The following is an 18,530-nucleotide window of genomic DNA, read 5'->3' as shown; positions in this document are numbered from 1 at the left end:
TGTCCTGTCACTTTGCTACTGTTACACATGAATTTTCCAATTTTCTTTCAATTCTATTCTAATCTACTATACAGACATTTTTCTTAAAGAGATGCTAAAAAACAGTTATTGTATAATTTATTTGATCATTACAGTGACATTAATCAGCATTACTACAATTCATCACAGTATATTTTCAGGAATTAGCACAACTTTCTGCTATTTATTTTTCTCTTCAGAAAAAGAAATACCTCTGTTCTAATGAAATGAGCAAAAAGAAGAAAAAAACAACAAAACAATTACACAATAAATTGTTTTGTGGAGGGTTGCGTCTATTATGGAGACACAACCCTCCACAATAGTTAGTGCAAGAGAAAATGAAAATTTTAAAACTCAAGCAGTCAGTTTGAGTTTTCAGTCTCAAAGTGAAAGCAAATCTCTTGTAGTTCAAGAAAGGTCAGTATTAACTCTGAAGCACAGCTTTCTGTGACAGGAAGTTAGAAAAGTAGCAGCTTCAAAGAATATTGACAAATGTTTTTGCATGAATGACATTTCAACTTTGAACTATGATGTTTTGGTTTCATTTGGATCCTTCCTGAAGATTTCTCTCTCATCAGTTTATATTAAATCAGGTAAATTAAAGTGAAGAACCACAGCTTGTCATCTTTGTTGGGTCAAGTGTTAAACTTATTTAGTAATCCCGTGAAGGAGCATCCGGCTGCCTTCCAGAGAACAACAGGAGGACGTTTGTCTCATTGTATCGAAGTATGAAAAACCTCTCAGGCATCCAGAGCTGAAAATTCAAACAGGAAATCTGCTGCTCACCTGCAGGAGAATCTGCTGCTGCTTCTGTCCAAAAGCGATAAAATCAAACCTGTTGAGGACGAATGTAGGAGTTATGAGATGAAACCAAAACGATGTTCAGAGTGTGAAAACCGGCTTGTTTGGTCGAAAGCCAACTAGTGGAACAGGTTCAAAAAGGGCAAAGAGAAGAAATGTCATAACAAATAAACTTCCTGCTTCAAAATGAGCTGAAACGTTTATCTCTAAAACTGATATACAACATGAAAAAACAAATGGTGTTAAAAGAAAAGGTTATCCTGTCAGGAAAAGAAAACCAGCATCAGTATGAGAGAGTTTCTGTCAGGGATCTGGGACTGCAGGTTTCCATCGGTGGGCGGGGCTTAGCTGTTCACCTGCTCTCTGTCAGCCAATCAGCAGCAGCTGAGTAGGAGCTGGCTGTTTCTCATTCGACGTCCCGACTGTCAGCCTTTCCTCCTCTGACTGGTTCCTTGTTATTTTCTACCAGCGTTATCTTTGCTCCCGAGTTTATTGTGGTTTCATTTCAGAGTTTACATCCTGAGTTTCTCTTTTACTTTAATGGCAGCTGCCAAACAACTTTAAGGTGATTTATCTTAAAGTAAATCACCTTAAAGTTGGAGTGCATTGTAAACGACCTTTACTGTCCCTCAGTGGGGAAGTTGAGGTGAAAAAGAAACTTTTTCATTTCTAGTTTTCAGCAGCTTGATAAATGAACTAATCAGAAAAATGAGCATTTCAAACATCATTCTTAAATTTGCCCTCTTTTGGACAACAATGGCCATTTCTATCTTCTATTTCCATCTTAAGTTATTTAAATATATATTCTGTAATTGTGATTGAAAAAGATTACATTTATTAAAATTTTTAAAAACTTTTGGATTTTTTTTTTCATCTTCCCAAGTTTCTGAGACGGAGCAAGAGGATAAATATCCATATGTTTTTCACCTGAAGCGATTCTGAAAAGCAGACCTTTTTTAAATAAAGAATAGTAATAACTTTACAATTTTCTGTCCTTTAGAATAAGCAAATGCACCTCACAAAACTGAGAACACACCTCAAGTTAATGCAAGCATTTTATTACATTTGTTGATAGAACAACACTGAATATATGACATTATAGAACGTAAAGCAGGCAGCTGGTTTACCAGTGTACATTTGTTTCCGACCATTAATGTCTAAACTACTGAACAAAAGTGAGCACATCTCAGTGAAAATGTCAGACGTTTGCCTGATTAGCCCTCCATGCCTTCCTCAGTAGCTCCGTTAAAAATGTGTGAAAACTGTCGATATTGCTCTAACTGCACTAAGGTGTGCTAGAGTTATTGTTATTGCTCTTACATACTGTGATACTTTTCAAAATGGCCCCTGATGTCACAGAACTCTGAGTTTCTCCGGTCAATCCGGCCGCTTTAGCTGCGTCTTCATTGTCCAGGTTTACCTTTTCCTGATTTTTTCTTTTCATCTTTTGGTTTCTTTTCTTTAGCGCTGAGCTCTTCCACCTTCTCTTTCAGACCTGCAGATCTCTGACCTGCAGAGGAAGTAAATATGTTCCTTATTCACACAGCAAGATCTGCACTCAGGTAAGAGTCATGAAATCAATCAATCAAGTTTATTTGTATAGCACCTTTCATCAACAAGGCATTTCAAAGTGTTTTTCATAATAAAAACAAAAAATACAAAGTCATAGAAAACACAATTAAACCATTACATTTTCTCAAGCGTCATTGTTACACATCAGATTATTGATTATGTTTTAAAAGCGGCTCTAGCAGCTGAGTCTTTAGTCTGGATTTAAAGGGACTCAGTGTTTCGGCTGTTATGCAGTTTTCTGGAAGTCTGTTCCAGATTTGTGTTGCATAGAAGCTGAATGCTGATTCTCCATGTTTAGTTCTGGTTCTGGATGCAGAGCAGAACCAGAACCTGAGAGGTCTGGAATATTGATGGCACTAAACTGTTGAGTGATTTATAAACTACCAACAGTATTTTAAAGTCTCTTCTCAGTGAAAGACAGTAGAACTGGGAGATGAGCTCCGTCTTCCTGGTTTTAGTCAGAACGCCAGCAGCAGCGTTTTGGATCAGCAGCGTTTTGACTTTTCATTCAGACCTGTGAAACGCTGTTAACCGTTCTAAACACATGGAGGAGTTTCTCTAATGCTGAGACATTAATCCTCTAATCCTGGAAATGTTCTTCAAGTGATAGAAGACTGACTTTGTAGCCATCTTTATATGGCTCTGAAGGTTCAGGTCAGGTCAGCTGGATCTCTAGTTTCCCGCTGTAGTAACTGAAGCTGTGCGTTGACTAGATCGTTCCTCTTTTTGTCCAAAGAAAATAACTTCAGTTTTGTTTCTATTCAGCTGGAGAAAATTTTGGCACATTTATCTTTTCTAAGCTCCCAAGACAATAAAAAAACAGGATCTTAAATTCTGAGACGCGGGTGGAAACGACAGATCAGAGGAGAAGTAGAGCAGCTGTGGCAGATGGAAACTGACGGAGGGAGAATAAGTAACTAAAAGGAAAAAGACCAACACAGATCTAAGAGAAATCAAAAACAAAACTTCATCAAAAACAATATATTTTTTAAATCAACGTGTTTCCATTTAGACAGAGGCAGCTAGAAGTGGCTCACTGAGTATATTTAATTAAATTAAACAATGAAACTTGTCCCTGTTTGCTCTGTGCCCCTGTGAAAAACGCCAACTGGTGAATGTGGTCTGGAGCTGCCGCTGCGTTAAGATGAACTAAGATGAGGAAATGAGCTGCCTTGGATGTTTGTGTTAGGACTTTATGGTCGGATTAAACTTAAACTGCAGCAGTTTCCTTTAAAAATGTACAATCAATAACAAATCTACATGGGATTTCTTTAAATTAGTTTTAATCAATATTGGTTGATCCTTTTCATCTATTCACAGAATAAAAATAGGTGGTTATTGTTGTTACTGTTGTGCAGAGAGCTTACCATCTGTTTTTCCAAGCAGCTCCACCTCCACTGGATAATGGTCACTTATGTTCAGGGCCTAAAGCAGGAAGTCATGAAACAATAAGACGATTATTAAACTTCTTTTGTAAATCTGGACTAGGAGGGTATAAGTTCAAATACTGAAAATTATCACTAATAATATGTTTAACATGTTTTGCTTATAACTGTAATAGTTTCTAGAAAAAAAATAAATTTTTGAAACAAGTTATGAGGCACATGGAGGATTGTTTCTACGATCCACAGACTCAAACTTATTCAAATAAGTTCTTATCTCAATGTTTTCTGTGTTTAATGTTTTTGTTTGTCTGCAAATGATAGTTTTTCTTTATCATTAAATCAGATTGTATATTTTCTGAGTAAACCAGCAGCTGCTCTTCAGCTTGTGAAAATAACAAACCTGCTCGTCGGAGAGCTTGTATTCCTCCTGGAAGTTGAAGGCCTTAGCAGAATTTGTAACGACAGCCTGAAGCATTTTGTCTCCGTAAACAACGATCCTGAACCAGGAGAAGAAGAATTAAACAGCAGGGAGTCGCAGGATGTGATGACATCTCACAGCTTCTCACATCACTCAGAAAATAAACTACATATTCTGCTTTGGTATTTATGATCGTAGCCGGGGCATATTGTCCCGCCCGAATGTGTGCTGCTGCGCCCTCTTCCTCTTGCCCATATATGGAAGACGCTGTGGCGGAGCGCAGCTGGCTTGTTAGGGAGACAGGTAATCGGCATTTACATTTAAAAGCGGGTAGATCGCTGAGGAGATCAGATGCAGGCTGATGACTCGTACAGAGGAAACGCACTTAGTGACGTCGAGCGCCGTTTACTGGTTTCACTTTAGAGAAGGTACGAACCGTTTCTTATTTTTCTGGCTGCTTAATGTTCTTGTCTAACCTGATTTCTTTTGTGTGTAGGTTGGCCTGCTACTGTTTCAGTTTTTGATTTGTTTCAATTTCATTTCTTTGTTTTACTTTTGTTACTTTAGATGGTTATTGTTGATTTAAAATAACTTTTCTTGTTTTGCTTTTGTTTAGGGAAAGGGAGTTTTTATTGTAGCCTCCTGGCTTGTTTTAAACTGGGACCTATGCTGTCCCTGGGTCCTAGGCTGTTTTATTTAGATTGAGACTAGTGGAAGGGGAGTTTTTTTCTTTTCTTTGTATACACCAGGAATTGTTGTGAGTGTGCTTTTGTTGGGGAACACTCGGGTGCATTTAGTTGAATTTGTGTTTTCTTTATTATTCCTCCCCCAAACAGTCTAATTTTATTTAATCGGGTATTAAATATTTTTCAGCTTTAAGGACCTCAGGACCAGCATAGACTTCCACTTTTAGAGTGGTCATTTGGTAAATAAAATAAAGTGACTATTTTTGCTCAACTTTGTGAATTCAATAAACTGTTTGTAATCTGCAGTAGTGCCTCTGTCCATTTTTACAAACGTATCTGTGTGATCTGGTAAAAAGAGGGTTTAGAGCGGTACCCAAGGTCACATAATGATGTCCTCTGCTTAAACATTATGAATTTTAATGTTCATTCTGAGAAGTGGACGGTTTTTATGCACCTGTCGTATGTGTGGGTGTTATTGGTGCTGGCCGTTGTGTCCACATCGTCTCCGATCAGCCAGTGGAAGTTCGTGTCGGTGCGGATTCGGATGGTTTTCATCTCCTTCTTTGTAACATACGAGCCGTCGGCGTTAAAGTCGCCCAGGATCATCACGTTCTGCAGCGGAGAGACAGGAAGCCTGTAAGGGTGTTAAACCTGGTGAAGCATCGCACCCAAAGTTTAAAGAAAAATCTAACGAAGTGGGCGGAGCCATGGACAACACAGGGGCGGAGCCAGAGACTGCGGTCAGGAAGAAAGAAGCACTGGTTCCTAGTTATTGACTTTATCCGTATATTGGTGAAAAGTGCCAGTAACTTTTGGAATAGAAAGTTGGCCTGAGACGTCTCTAAATGACGGTGTAGTAGGACCATTATAGATGGAAAAAAGAGTAAATTTCTGCCATAAAACCTTTTCTCTCAATAAAAAACCTAGGAAAATTTCCAAAAGGCAAAATTTTAAACTTTAAAACTGAGAAATTTCCTTATTTTTTTATAGAAAATATCTGAGGAATAACAAAAAAAATCTAACAAATTTTTATTTTCAAATTCAGAAATGTCCTTGTGTTTTTTAACATTTCTGGGGTTAATCTAAAAATGTCCGTTTTTTTTGAAGAAAATTTTCAACTTCTCAAACTCAGAAATTTCCTTATTTTTTTATAGAACATTTGAGATTATTCTTAAAATTTTTCAGTATTTTGGCAGAAATGTACTCCTTTATGTACAAATGTTGCTAACATGTCATTGTAATTAAGAGGCTTCTCAGACCTCTCTAGTAACTTTTGATCACAAACGTAACCAGCAACTTTTCTCTGCTATTAGGGACGTTTGCAGCGACAAAGGGAGCAGCCAGCGCCCCCTGCTGTCCCTCCCGTTTCCCAGCAGTGCAGTCGGTCGTTATGCAGCAAAACGCCTGCAGTCGCAGAGAGGAGAGCCGTTCCTCTACAGCTCACAATGCAAATAAATCACACGATCAAAGCTGATTATTGATGAATACTTCCCTTGCTGTTCTAACTCCTGACATAAGAAAATTAGACTTCAATAGTCACTGTTCAACCCAAACAGCTTTAGGCAATATTTTGCAGAATTAAACAAATTTACTCAAAAATGTCATAATAAGTTGCGTCATAATTTCTGCCTGTTTTTTAGAACTGAGAAGCATTAATATAACCTTTACTTTGCAACAGTTTTAATTGTTTTATGACTATAGCATCATAATAATTTTATTTAGTTTTCTGTTTTATAGACTGTATCCTAATGTACTATAATTGGCTAATTAAAATCTCAGTTTCCACTATATTTGTTATATAATCAGTAATGACAGGTTGTGTGCAGGTTGGCTTTGCTGCTGATATTTAAGCAATCAGATGATTGATCCTCATCAAACAGCTAATCAGTTTCATTTTCCTTCTGTTTAATGTTTCCACTCCTTCTCGTTATGACACCATTAGACGGGTTTTGTCTAGTTTGAGTCTTTACCTCGGTCTTCCACTTCTTCTTGACGTGCAGGAAGAGGTCGTAGAGTTTATCCAGCTCCTTCTCCGCGCCCTTTGGTGTGATGTGAACTGGGATCATCACCAGATCTTCCAGAGCTGTCGAGACAGGAATCAGGTTAAGTTTATAATTATTCATCTTTGACCTATTAGCGTATATATTATATTGTTTCACCTGTGTGCGGGCAGCTGAATCGGACGATGTACGGATCTCTGTTAATGTCGTCCTGCCCTTCAGTCTTCAGATCGTCAGTCTGGTACGAGTCCACCGGTGTAACCAGATCGGCCCTGATAACAAATATTAAGTTTAAAATCAAAACATTTTCACCTCCCTTAAAAAAGAAAAATAAAACAAAAATCACCTGTTTCATGTGAACTCACTAACAAAAAATAAATGTCAAATTAAAATTATGTCTGATCATTTACTTTCTGACGTTCCTGACATGAGAAGCATCAAACTTAATCAGGGTACCAAAACTTTTATGAAGGTGTGAATATATTTCTTTTATATATTCATTTTTTACTTGGTTTTATCATAGGAAGCTACCTTGAGATTCTTAAAGAAACAGGATTAACTTTCACATAAAATTATAACAAGCTTACCTTAAAGTTTCTTAAGCTTAAATGAAGCTCATATATTCTATATTTGTATCCAAATAGAATTACTTTTAGCATCATATTAAAGAAACAACTAAATCAAGGGGTTAAATACTTTTATTTAAAGTCTGATCCACTTGTTCAACAGTGTGCAAAGAACGGATAGTGTCTGCACTCGGAAGCCGTTTTCAACAGGAAATGCTCAGAGCTGCGACAGGAAGAGGCCCAGCCGCCTCGTCTCAGCGCCTGGCTGATGTTGTTTAGACATGAATGAGTTAAAGGTCAGTTTTTAACACCTAAGGAATAAAATAAGACATGAGCTTAGAACATCTGCTGATCATCTGCTTGTGGAAGACTGTAAATCTGGGATGTAACTTTACGAGCATCAGAGCTACTCTCACATCGTCTCTCCATCTGCAGATGTTATTAAAAGCATTTGTTTCTTTACACTTTTGATTCTCAGCAGCCTTATTTTGAAACATCATCTTTTAAAGATTTTTCACTCCACATAAATAAAAATGATAATTAGCAGGGAAAAACTGTAACCATCACTTTATTGTGCATTTATAAAACTAAGTAAGAACTATTTCCAGCCTTTTGAATTGATGTGAAATTTATTAATTTTTTCCCTCCACACTAAGTTTTCGTCAGCTGTCGAATTACGGCGCTTCATCCTCCTGCTGCTGCTGCACCAGTCCACAAAACGGCAACAACACAGTTCAGAAAAATGTAAATGCACGTAACTGAAACGTTTTTTTTTTAAATAATGTCTTTCTGTTGAGTATTCACTACCCAACTGATGCATAAATAATCACAATACTTTTCACCTTTTTGAATTCTGCACCTAAAAATGAAAGTATGAAAAAGCTCAAACTACCAGAACTAATACAAACTGAACTAAAACTTAACAATATTTAAAAAACAGCAAACACATTAAAAAAAACTTATTAAAACTAACAGAATTAGACGAAAAGTCGCAACAAAATAAAACTGAGCTAAAATGAAAAAACCAAAACAATTATAACCCGGATAACATTTTCAGTTTGAAGCCAATGTTGGTTAAATAAACTGATATATTTGTTCAGATCAGTCAGATTTAGTTATTTTCTAATCTTTACTGGCAGTTTGTGAATGAAATTATCCTCCTAATGAATGGATGAGTGAGTGAATGAGTGAGTGAGTTGTCACCTGTACAGGAACAGAAACTGCTCCTTGTAGCCGCTTCTGCCCAGGCGAGTGCTGATCCGCTTCTCGTACCGATGTTCCCTTTCAGAGCAAAACGCACAGAAAGGTTCAGCTGAAGCTCAGCCTTCGTGGCCTGTAAGACGGCCTTTATGGAAACAGTCCACATTTAGATGAATATGATGATGTTTTAGAGTTTCACTGACTTGTTGAGGGCTGTCATCAGAGCGTCCACGGCCTTCCCGCTCTCGTCCACGACCTCCAGGATCACAATGATGTCATAACGAGAAATAATCTGACAGAAAAAGACAACTGGGCGAGTTTAGTTCATCAGATTTCATCAGACGGGTTGAAATCATTAATATATTCATGTCAGTATTTCCTTTAAACACATTTTAGCAAAGCAGAAATCAAACCGCCAGGTGTTTTTCTGCCCAAGAAGGAAGTTAAGTGTTTTTACCTGAACCAGGATCTTCAGAACATCTTTGTCCGACACTTTGTTCCGTCCAAGCCTCTGAATGTTAAACGATGCGATTTTCATGGTGGCTGAAAGTTTAGAAGAAACTTTAAATCAATTCTTACATTACAGAAACTAAATCTGGATTTTTTTAATACCCAGAAAAACCTGTCGCCGCTGAAAAACTGTCCTGGGAACAAGCAGGGCGGGTTTGTTTCTGCCGTGGACTTCTTTTGTTTGCTGGTTTTAGTAAAGCAGTAATTCTCAGGATTTTTGCATTTGCAGGATTCGTGGAAGTCGGGTTTGTGTTGCAACTAATTGATGCGTCTGCACAGAGCTGCAGGCCAAGGCAAACAGACACTCTTACCATTAAAACCAGTTTGAACTTGCTCGGTTTGTCTGGTCTAGTTTTATCTTGCGTTGTTGAACAGAAAAGATTCAAGATAAACTTGGCATTTCTCGTGTCGTAATAAGAGTTTTTTATAACTTCCTTTTTCCATTTTCCCCATGTCGTAAGTGAGATAATCTGCCAGCAGGACTAATATTTTCTCATCAATATGAAGGAACTGCTGACTTGAAACGAGCTTCTATATTTTTTCATAAAATTACTTACGAGTTAGTTTTGTCTTGTTTCAAGTGCACTAAGAAATTAGATTAAAAATACTTGGTGGGATTTTGTGTTTTTGCAGTGATGCTGCATATAGGTACATATTTATTACCTCTTTTACTGTTATCACAATAAATACCACAAAATATGATGTTGACGTCTAAATGCATATCACCCATCCCTTGTTTAAACTACTATTAAAATACTGTCTGATGAGGCTTCATCAACATGCCTCAGTGAAATAATAACTGCACTGAGGATATAATTTAGTCTTTTGATTCGGGTTTGTTCTGATCTGGTTCTGAAGACGTTCTGCTCTAGAGAAAAATAAAACGGGAAAGTTGTTTCTCACCTGCAGGAGAATCTGCTGCGTCCAGAGGAGTTGAATAAATGTTGCAGACTTCATTATATATTGTGTGAAAAGAAGCTGTTTGATTGGTCGAGAGCCAACCAATGGCAGGTTGGAAACAGGAGAGCTGAAACGTTGTAACAAATAAACCCTGCCCTTTTATTTTATTCCTGCTCAAACTTCTGTTTGTCTCTAAATATAAAAACAATCAGTGTTAAAATGTTAGTTTGTGTCAGGATCTGCACTCTGGAAAAGAAAACCAGCATCAGTATGAGAGAGTTTCTGTCAGGGATCTGGGTTTGCTGTGTTTCTCTCTCACGGAGCTGCAGGTTTCCATCAGTGGGCGGGGCTTAGCGGGTCACCTACTCTCTGTCAGCCAATCAGCAGCAGCTGAGTAGGAGCTGGCTGTTTCTCATTCGACGTCTCCTCCTCTGACTGGTTCCTTGTTATTTTCTACCAGCGTTATCTTTGCTCCGAGTTTATTGTGGCTTCATTTTGGATCTGCTCCGGGTTTATTGAACTTAAACTCTGACCAGCAACCATCAAACCATTTTAAATACGTTATGTCCAACTCTGTGCTTTAAAATAATGCATTTATTCCTACTCGTAATTTTTAGAATTATTTTTATTCACCTGATTAGCTCTGTCACAATAAATCAGTTAATCGAATAATAAATTGAAACAAAATTAATAATTTGTTAGAAAATAATAATTTGGTAGAAAGAGAAACAGCAATGATTTGTTGTTTCTCTTTCTACCAAAAACTAGCTGAAACATTTTCAGTCTGGTGTTTTGATCTCAGCCTTTTTTGAAGAAAAATCTTTTTTAAGGAAACTTTATAATTCATTTTATTTGTTGTTTTGTTTATTTGGGATATTTAAAATGTTTTTGATTTGTTATTACCATTATATTACTTGAAAATGGTCTCAAAACAACATTATTGTTTCTTGTAATAACTTCTGGGACAATTTATTGTCCATAAATGTCTGTTATGATGACAAACCTACCGGACGTGATTCTGCAAAGTATTAGTCATCAAAAGAGTTGGACAGTAACCACTTACATCTACTTCAGTCACTTTTTAAAAAATAATACCTTTAGGAGTGCTTTTACTAGACTTAACTCTTTACCCACTGAATGACAAACATTTTTAACCTAAAATTCAGACACAGACCTGCAGCTTTTGATAGTTTCATATTTAAAGAAACTGATGTGGATTTAATTTGTTTTGCCTGATTTTATTTTGTATTTAAGTTTTTTATACAAATTATTTTCATTTTGGTCTATAAAACATAAACATTTCCACATAACTGATGTAATTTTAAATATTAAATGATTGTGTTGATCAGTTACTCAGTTGAGCTTTTGTACCAAATACTTTTTACTTTTACTTCTAGTTTGTTTTGGTCTGTCACATAAAATCCACTTTATTTGAAGGGGGGTGAATAAGACTGTCATGACAGTCATAAACATGACATAACATGTCATAAACATGTCATGACACTGTCATAAACATGTCATGACACAGTCATAAACATGACATAACATGTCATAAACATGACATAACATGTCATAAACATGTCATGACACTGTCATAAACATGACATGACATGTCATAAACATGACATAACATGTCATAAACATGTCATGACACTGTCATAAACATGTCATGACACTGTCATAAACATGACATAACATGTCATAAACATGTCATGACACAGTCATAAACATGACATAACATGTCATAAACATGACATGACATGTCATAAACATGTCATGACATGTCATAAACATGACATAACATGTCATAAACATGTCATGACACTGTCATAAACATGTCATGACACTGTCATAAACATGACATAACATGTCATAAACATGTCATGACACAGTCATAAACATGACATAACATGTCATAAACATGTCATGACACAGTCATAAACATGACATAACATGTCATAAACATGTCATGACACTGTCATAAACATGTCATGACACTGTCATAAACATGACATAACATGTCATAAACATGTCATAAACATGAATAAGCCTTCATGAATATTTATGACTGTTGTCATAAAGCGTCATTCGGTAAATCATGACACTTTTAATACAAAGTTGACATTATTCAAAATGTCTGTTATGACAACTTGACATTAACCAATAAATCATTACTGATATAAATTTGTTATAAAAGTATTACTGATTGCACTTTAAAAATTAGGTAACTATGTTATTAAAGGTAAGGTTTAAACAGACATTTTGAATAATGTCAACCTTGTATTAAAAGTGTCATGATTTACCGAGTGACGCTTTATGACAACAGTCATAAATATTCATGAAGGCTTATTCATGTTCATGACATGTTATGACATGTTTATGACAGTGCCAAATCCTTTTATATAGATGCTTGTAAAATGTAAATAAAGGTTTGAACAGAACACAGAATTAGACTAATTGCACTGTAAGTATTTATTAGCAATACATTTAGCCATATTACATTGAATTAGCATAGCACAGCTGTTTTAATGTCAGTTATGTCAAATGTCAGTGAGTTATAATAAAATAACACAACGGCACCGAGAAACCAGCTCCTTTACCCTGTGAATAATAAAGTATCATAACTTTATATTTAAATGAAAAACTAAACATTCATGTCAGCCTTAAACCACAGAAGCATTGAGAAAAATCCACGGAAATGATTTCATATTGGTCAGTTTAACATGTTTCAGCCAAAACTTCAAGAACAAAACCCTAAAAAAAAAATAACTTCAAGTAAATAACGATCTGACGAACCTGGAGAACTTTTACCAAGGTAAAATGAACGTAAAATGAAATGATATGAAAATCTGAGTCGATATTGTTACCCTATTGACATATAAATAAAAGACATCCCAAAACATAAAAGGTAATAAGACGGAAATAAAGATGGTTTAATGTCGGCCCTTTTGTATTTATCAGATTGATATGCTGAATAAAGAATATAAATACTGGAAACCGTCTTAGCAGAAACTAACAGTCTTCCTTATTGCTGCGATTTGGCCTTCAGCCTATCAGTGCCAAGGAAAAGAAATGCCGCTCCTGGATTGGCTGCTGCTCAAACGGCAGCCAATAGCGAGTCAAGTAGCAATGTGCCGATGTATTTCAGCTTTTAGATGCGATTGGTTAAAAAATGAGTGAACAGACAGATTTTCAGAATAATTTACACAATTCTAAAAATAAATATTGTGAAAAATATCTGAAGATTTTTCTATGGAAAAGTGAAAACTAAAAACATAATATCATCATCTAGATTCAACAAAGCCAAGAATAATTTGAATAACAGTGTCGATTTTAACACAGCAAGTGTGCAAAATTATTGTTACATTTTGAATCTACAACCATTTCCTACAAAAGAATATATATAATTTTATTTCAATTTGACTTTTCAAGCTCAGAAATTCCTTGTTTTTTTTTCTTCAGAAAATTTCCTATTTTAATCTAAAAAATTCTGAGTTCTTTACCAATTTTTTTACTTTTCAAGATCAGAAATTTTGAGTTTTTTCTTGCAGATTTTTTACTTTTTAAACTCAGAAATGTTCTTCCTTTTTGTAAATATTTCTGAGATTAATAGTTTTTTTTAAGCGTACTGTCAGTTTCTCAAGCTCAGAAACTTTCTTGTTTTCTCTAGAAAACTTCTGAGATTATTATTAGAAAATTTCTGAGCTTTTCTGCCAGAAATGTACGCCTCTTTTTTTCTGTCTACGGCCCTAATAAGGCAAAGAAGATAAAAATAATTTTCAGACGCAGAGAGAAAACAAAGTTCCTCTCATCAGGATATTTTGGTGCATATTATCACCAAAATATCACCTGACGTCTCAGTAAACCTGAGATGTCAGGTTTACTTCTAAACCTGATGTTTCCTCCCATCACTGAATCTCCTCCCGTCACTGGATCTCCTCCCATCACTGGATCTCCTCCCGTCACTGGATCTCCTCCCGTCACTGGATCTCCTCCCATCACTGGATCTCCTCCCGTCACTGGATCTCCTCCCGTCACTGAATCTCCTCCCATCACTGGATCTCCTCCCATCACTGGATCTCCTCCCGTCACTGAATCTCCTCCCATCACTGGATCTCCTCCCATCACTGGATCTCCTCCCATCACTGAATCTCCTCCCGTCACTGAATCTCCTCCCATCACTGGATCTCCTCCCATCACTGGCCCACAGAGGCAGAAACTGGTTTTGTTAATATTTTCATTGTTTTGTCCTTCTTGATGCTGAAAAAAGGAAACAGTTTCTCAGTAAAGCAGTGGCTGAAGCTGTGGACGTGGCCGTCAGTATCGGCATCGGAGAACGACAGCTTCCCCCTCTCCCAGTCCAGTTGGACTCGGATCCTCCGGGGCGGCTTGACGGACAGAACCGAACTTCTCCCTGGAGGGAAGAAGGCCAGAAAGGCGCCGTCCGAACCGATCCTCCACGACCCCGACCCGACGGACCCCTTCCTGTCTGCGGACTCCTCCACCACGCCCACCTCCCAGCCGCCGCCGTCTCCGACCTCGACCTCCCAGCTGTGCGACCCGGAAGTGAACCCGTCCGAGCCGAGCACGGCGCGGCACCAGCCGAACCGCTCCGGGTTGTCCGGCAGCTTGAGCCGCTCTCCGTGCGTCGCGGCGCTCAGGTCGTCGGCCGGGTTCAGCTCGGGGTGAGCCGTGTTTGGGTCCAGAACCACGGCGGAGAAGCAGACGGCCGCCTTCATCTGGGTCCAGATGTTGAAGCTCAGGTTGCCCAGATGTTTGGCCACGTCCAGCAGGGCGCTGGCGGACGGTGCCGGTTCCTCCTGCAGGCGGCGCTGTTCGGCTGTTTTTAAGGCAGCTTTGTAGGAGTGCAGGAAGGAAACGCTCTCAGCCTTCAGCTGCTTCTCCGTCTCTCTGATGGTGTTGGAGAAATCTGAGATAATCCTGCCGAGAGCTTCGGATTCCTCCCTCATCGCTTTGCTTTTCTGCCGCTCTTCCTCCCTCAGCGTGGCGATGCGGGCCTCCTCTTCCTCCTGCAGAAGCTGGTGAAACTTCCTGATCTGATCCCGGATCTGCTTCTCTGTGTTTCTGTTCTGGCTCTTGATGTGTTTGGCGTTTTGGTCGCAGCTCAACTTCGCCTCTTCGAAGAGCTTCAGCTTTTCCCGCAGAGCCGTGAGGGACTCCCGGACCTCCTCCCTGCGCTCCTCCGCCGCCTCGTCGATGGGTCTAAACCTGTGGTTGCTGTGAGCTTTGGAGTCCCTGCAGACGACGCAGACGGACTGCTGGTGGTCCAGGCAGAACAGCTTTAGCTTCTCGTTGTGCTGGCTGCACAGACCCGGCTCCGCTCCTGCTGACAGCTTCGTTTTTTCCGCTAAACACAGATTCCTCAAAGCCAAGCTGATGGGCGGGTTGCTCAGAGGCCTTTCCTTGCAAACCGGACACTCGTTTATTTGCTTTTCCCTCCACCAGGTCTGAACGCAGGCTTGACAGAAGCTGTGGCTGCACGACAGAACCACAGGATCCGTGAAGATTTCGTGGCAGATGGGGCAGAAAAGATCCTTCTCAGACCTGGAAGCCATTTTCTCTCTGCGAGAAGCTGCAAACAGATCAATCAGAAAGTTAAATCAGGAAGTTTTTCTGCTGCTAAACATTTCCTGCCCTGATTTACCTCGTCTCTCCTCCTGTTCCTGAGGTTAATTTAAAAGTGAATCTGTTTCAGGCAGCAGAGAAAACAACAGCCGTTCTTTTGTTTGAGATTAGAGGTGGAGCCGCTCCAGATTTATTTTCACTTTCTCTTTCTTCTTCTTCTTCTCGCCCTTTTATGGCGGTTGGCAACCAACTATTACCACCACCTGAGATTAGAGTACACTGTAAACTGTAACTTTGCATTTAATTGAAAAATATCAGTGAACTTGTAATACTTGATCTTTGGCGTATATGAAAAACAGATTTACTTAAATCCACGCAAACTAGCTGCCTAAAACCAATCAATTACTGAAACTTATAAAAACAAGTAAAGTTATAACATTTAAGGATTGCAAACCCAAAATAACTCAATAAATTCAGTTTAATTGTGCATAAACTAAATAGCAAAAACATCTTGACATTGTTAGTTATATGTGAATAACTTTTTGGTCAAACCTTTTCCATGGTAAACAATATTAGCTTAAACTGATATAAAGTGTTATTCTCAGCAAATTTCATGTCATCAGAGCATGCTTTATTTTTCAACACTGAAATCAGTTTAAATGTATTTTCTAGAAAAAAACTGAAATTTTCTGAGCTCATTAAGTTGAAAATTTTTGACTTCTGAATCTCAGAAAATTTCCAAAAGTCAAAAATTTTCATCTTTACAAGCTACATTTTTTTAAATTTTATTTTTTAATTTAGACTTTTGGAGCTCAGACATTTCCAGGTCTTTCTATAGAAAACTTCTGAGATTAATCTCAGAAATTTCAGTTTTTTGACAATGGTGTTTTTTTTGCAGTATGTTTTTAGCAGTTTAACTTGTTTCCCAGTTCCAGTATATGTTTACTGTCAGGACGGTCTGAAAAATGAGCTGCCGCTCAGCACAGACGGATTATCTCGTTGTGTCAACACGTCTTTCATGGGATCGGAACTGAAGCAAACAGGCGAGTTCAGACCTGCAGGTGGAAAAATCCAATGTTTTCGTTTCAGGGAAGAACGCGGAAGGTGTGTTTTAGAAAGTTTAGACACATTTTTACCTAAGCCAGGTCTCTAAATAACTAAATAAAACAGATGTAAGTGTGTTTGGATGAGGCATTGTTGCACATTGTTTCCCCCTCCTTCAGGGTTTTTCTTAATTTCTGCGTTTTTTAGTCAGAGTGAAATGTTTCGGTTCATTGAAAGGCCGTTAACTGACCGAAGTCTGAGGGAAAAAGTATTTATGATTGTAGCTGATGAGTCTTTAAATCAGATCTGCTGTCAGAATTGCTTGAATTCAGCAGCAATGGAAACTTTACTGCATAAAAAACAAGTTCAAGAACAAACTGACTAACTCCAGACTTTGACTAGGCCACTCCGAAAAAATGTTTTTATTTGCTAAAATTAATTTATTGCAGTCATATTTATGTAAATAATACATTATAAAACCTAGAATGCAGCAGCTTACCAACTGATAAGAAATTTCTCTTTGGAGATCATTAAAGTCTATTCTGTTCCATTTCATTCTATTATAATTTCTATTCTATTCTAGTTTATTCTTAAATGATTAATTAATTGAGTATAAATGAACGCTGCTCCAGGCTCTGTTATTCTTCCAAACCTGCAGTAATCATTTGCGGCTCCCTGCAGGTATTTTTAGATAAACTCGTATATAAAGTCCATTATTTCTCCGGAGAGCAAAAGGCCCGACTGAATCAGGGTTGTTGGTTCCAACGCCTGAGGGGTATCATTTAATGGCTGCTTGGCTTTGTTCCCTGTTATTACAGTTTAATTACAACACCTGTAATGTTTTTATGCGTTTTTTCTCCAGGTGTTTGCCGAGGCTGAAGCTCTGGGACAATCGGTGGGATTTCTCTGGATTAGAGTTTCTTTAGGTTTATTTTCGTCATAACTGAGGTTTGCACATTAAATTGAGATTATCCTTCCACTTACAGAGAAAACTGGACTGTGGCAAATATTTGACTTTCAATGGTTTGTTCTTTTCATTTTTCTTATTTTTGATGAGTCTTGAGTTTTTCTACCGCATCTCTCTTTCTATGGAGAGAGGAAAGTGCCAAATTACAATAAATGGCTTGTAAAATAATTATTGAAATGTGTCATTAATTTCTTAAAAATGGAAATATAGAAATTTAATAAATATATAATTATTTCTATGTTCCTCAGTTAGATATATTTTTTTCTTTCATTTTAAAAACTAGATATAATTATCTTATGATATAATAAATTATTTCATGTTCTGGTGCTGAAGCACAGTTATTTATTTAGTATATTATTGTTTATTATAGCTATTTCTGCATTTCCAGTCAAAATATTGTCCCAAGAGTCGTAGGAAACCTGGAACAAGTTCCTTTAACTTTGTGTTTGAAGCGACCAATCAGACGTCAGCGTCTGCCCTAATCCCGCCCCCTGAGCTTGATGAGTGAAGTTGACAGTTTAAAGTAAGCTATATTGTGGTTCAGTGGAGGAGCAGAAAATAATTTTAAATGTAACTATTTATTTATTTGGCACTTTTCACTATCCTTAGTTTGTTGCTGTAGTTACAAAACCCTAAACTCTGCCCACTTGAGTACTCTTTGGGTGCGTTCACACTGCAGCCTGAAGTGACTCAATTCCGATTTTTTTTTACGTAATGCGACCTGTATCTGATCTTTTCATGGCAGTCTGAACAGCTCAGGTCAGATTCTATTTCGAATGTGACCCATATCCAATACGTATCCGATTCAAATGCGACCATAACGTTCAGGTCGCATTCCTCCGAACTGAACGTCACTGTTTCTCAACAAATCTCATTA

At 37.8% G+C, this 18,530-nt stretch overlaps 2 protein-coding genes and 1 long non-coding RNA gene across 8 annotated transcripts in view; 1 reads left to right on the top strand and 2 right to left on the bottom strand.

Moving 5' to 3' along the window:
- Positions 1-18,530, top strand: part of LOC103464336 (uncharacterized) — a 52,286-nt gene that overhangs the window by 11,939 nt on the left and 21,817 nt on the right. For 2 of the 5 annotated variants that reach the window (XR_014087495.1, XR_001776643.2), the window contains exons 2-4: positions 2,313-2,381; positions 6,881-6,982; positions 7,610-7,742. This is a non-coding gene — a long non-coding RNA (uncharacterized LOC103464336). Of the gene's footprint in view, positions 1-2,312; positions 2,382-6,880; positions 6,983-7,609; positions 7,743-9,385; positions 9,491-17,548; positions 17,822-18,530 lie in introns of those variants that run through there. The other 3 variants (XR_001776641.2, XR_014087496.1, XR_014087497.1) reach the window with 3 other exon arrangements.
- LOC103464337 (deoxyribonuclease-1-like) lies at positions 1,857-10,166 on the bottom strand. 2 transcript variants are annotated; one of them, XM_008408361.3, is made up of 10 exons: positions 10,060-10,166; positions 9,104-9,189; positions 8,850-8,938; positions 8,650-8,727; positions 7,040-7,152; positions 6,851-6,963; positions 5,335-5,492; positions 4,177-4,273; positions 3,759-3,816; positions 1,857-2,329 (listed from the first exon to the last, which is right to left on the bottom strand). In XM_008408361.3, the coding sequence occupies exons 2-10, from the start codon at positions 9,182-9,184 to the stop codon at positions 2,223-2,225; spliced, it is 894 nt and encodes a 297-aa protein (XP_008406583.2). In that variant the 5' UTR covers positions 9,185-9,189; positions 10,060-10,166; the 3' UTR covers positions 1,857-2,222. The 2 variants fall into 2 exon arrangements, with proteins under 2 accessions (XP_008406583.2, XP_017160481.2); XM_017304992.2 differs by lacking the exon at positions 10,060-10,166 and having other exon boundaries at positions 9,104-9,249.
- Positions 12,505-15,632, bottom strand: LOC103464338 (nuclear factor 7, brain-like). The gene has a single exon (XM_081606801.1). It carries the CDS (start codon positions 15,630-15,632, stop codon positions 14,253-14,255), a length of 1,380 nt encoding a protein of 459 aa, XP_081462927.1. The 3' UTR covers positions 12,505-14,252.

This window comes from Poecilia reticulata, chromosome 5, assembly GCF_904066995.2.
Source record: "Poecilia reticulata chromosome 5, P_reticulata-male-v2, whole genome shotgun sequence".
In the NCBI taxonomy this organism is placed as follows: domain Eukaryota; kingdom Metazoa; phylum Chordata; class Actinopteri; order Cyprinodontiformes; family Poeciliidae; genus Poecilia; species Poecilia reticulata.
This window is presented reverse-complemented; position numbering and strand designations above follow the sequence as displayed.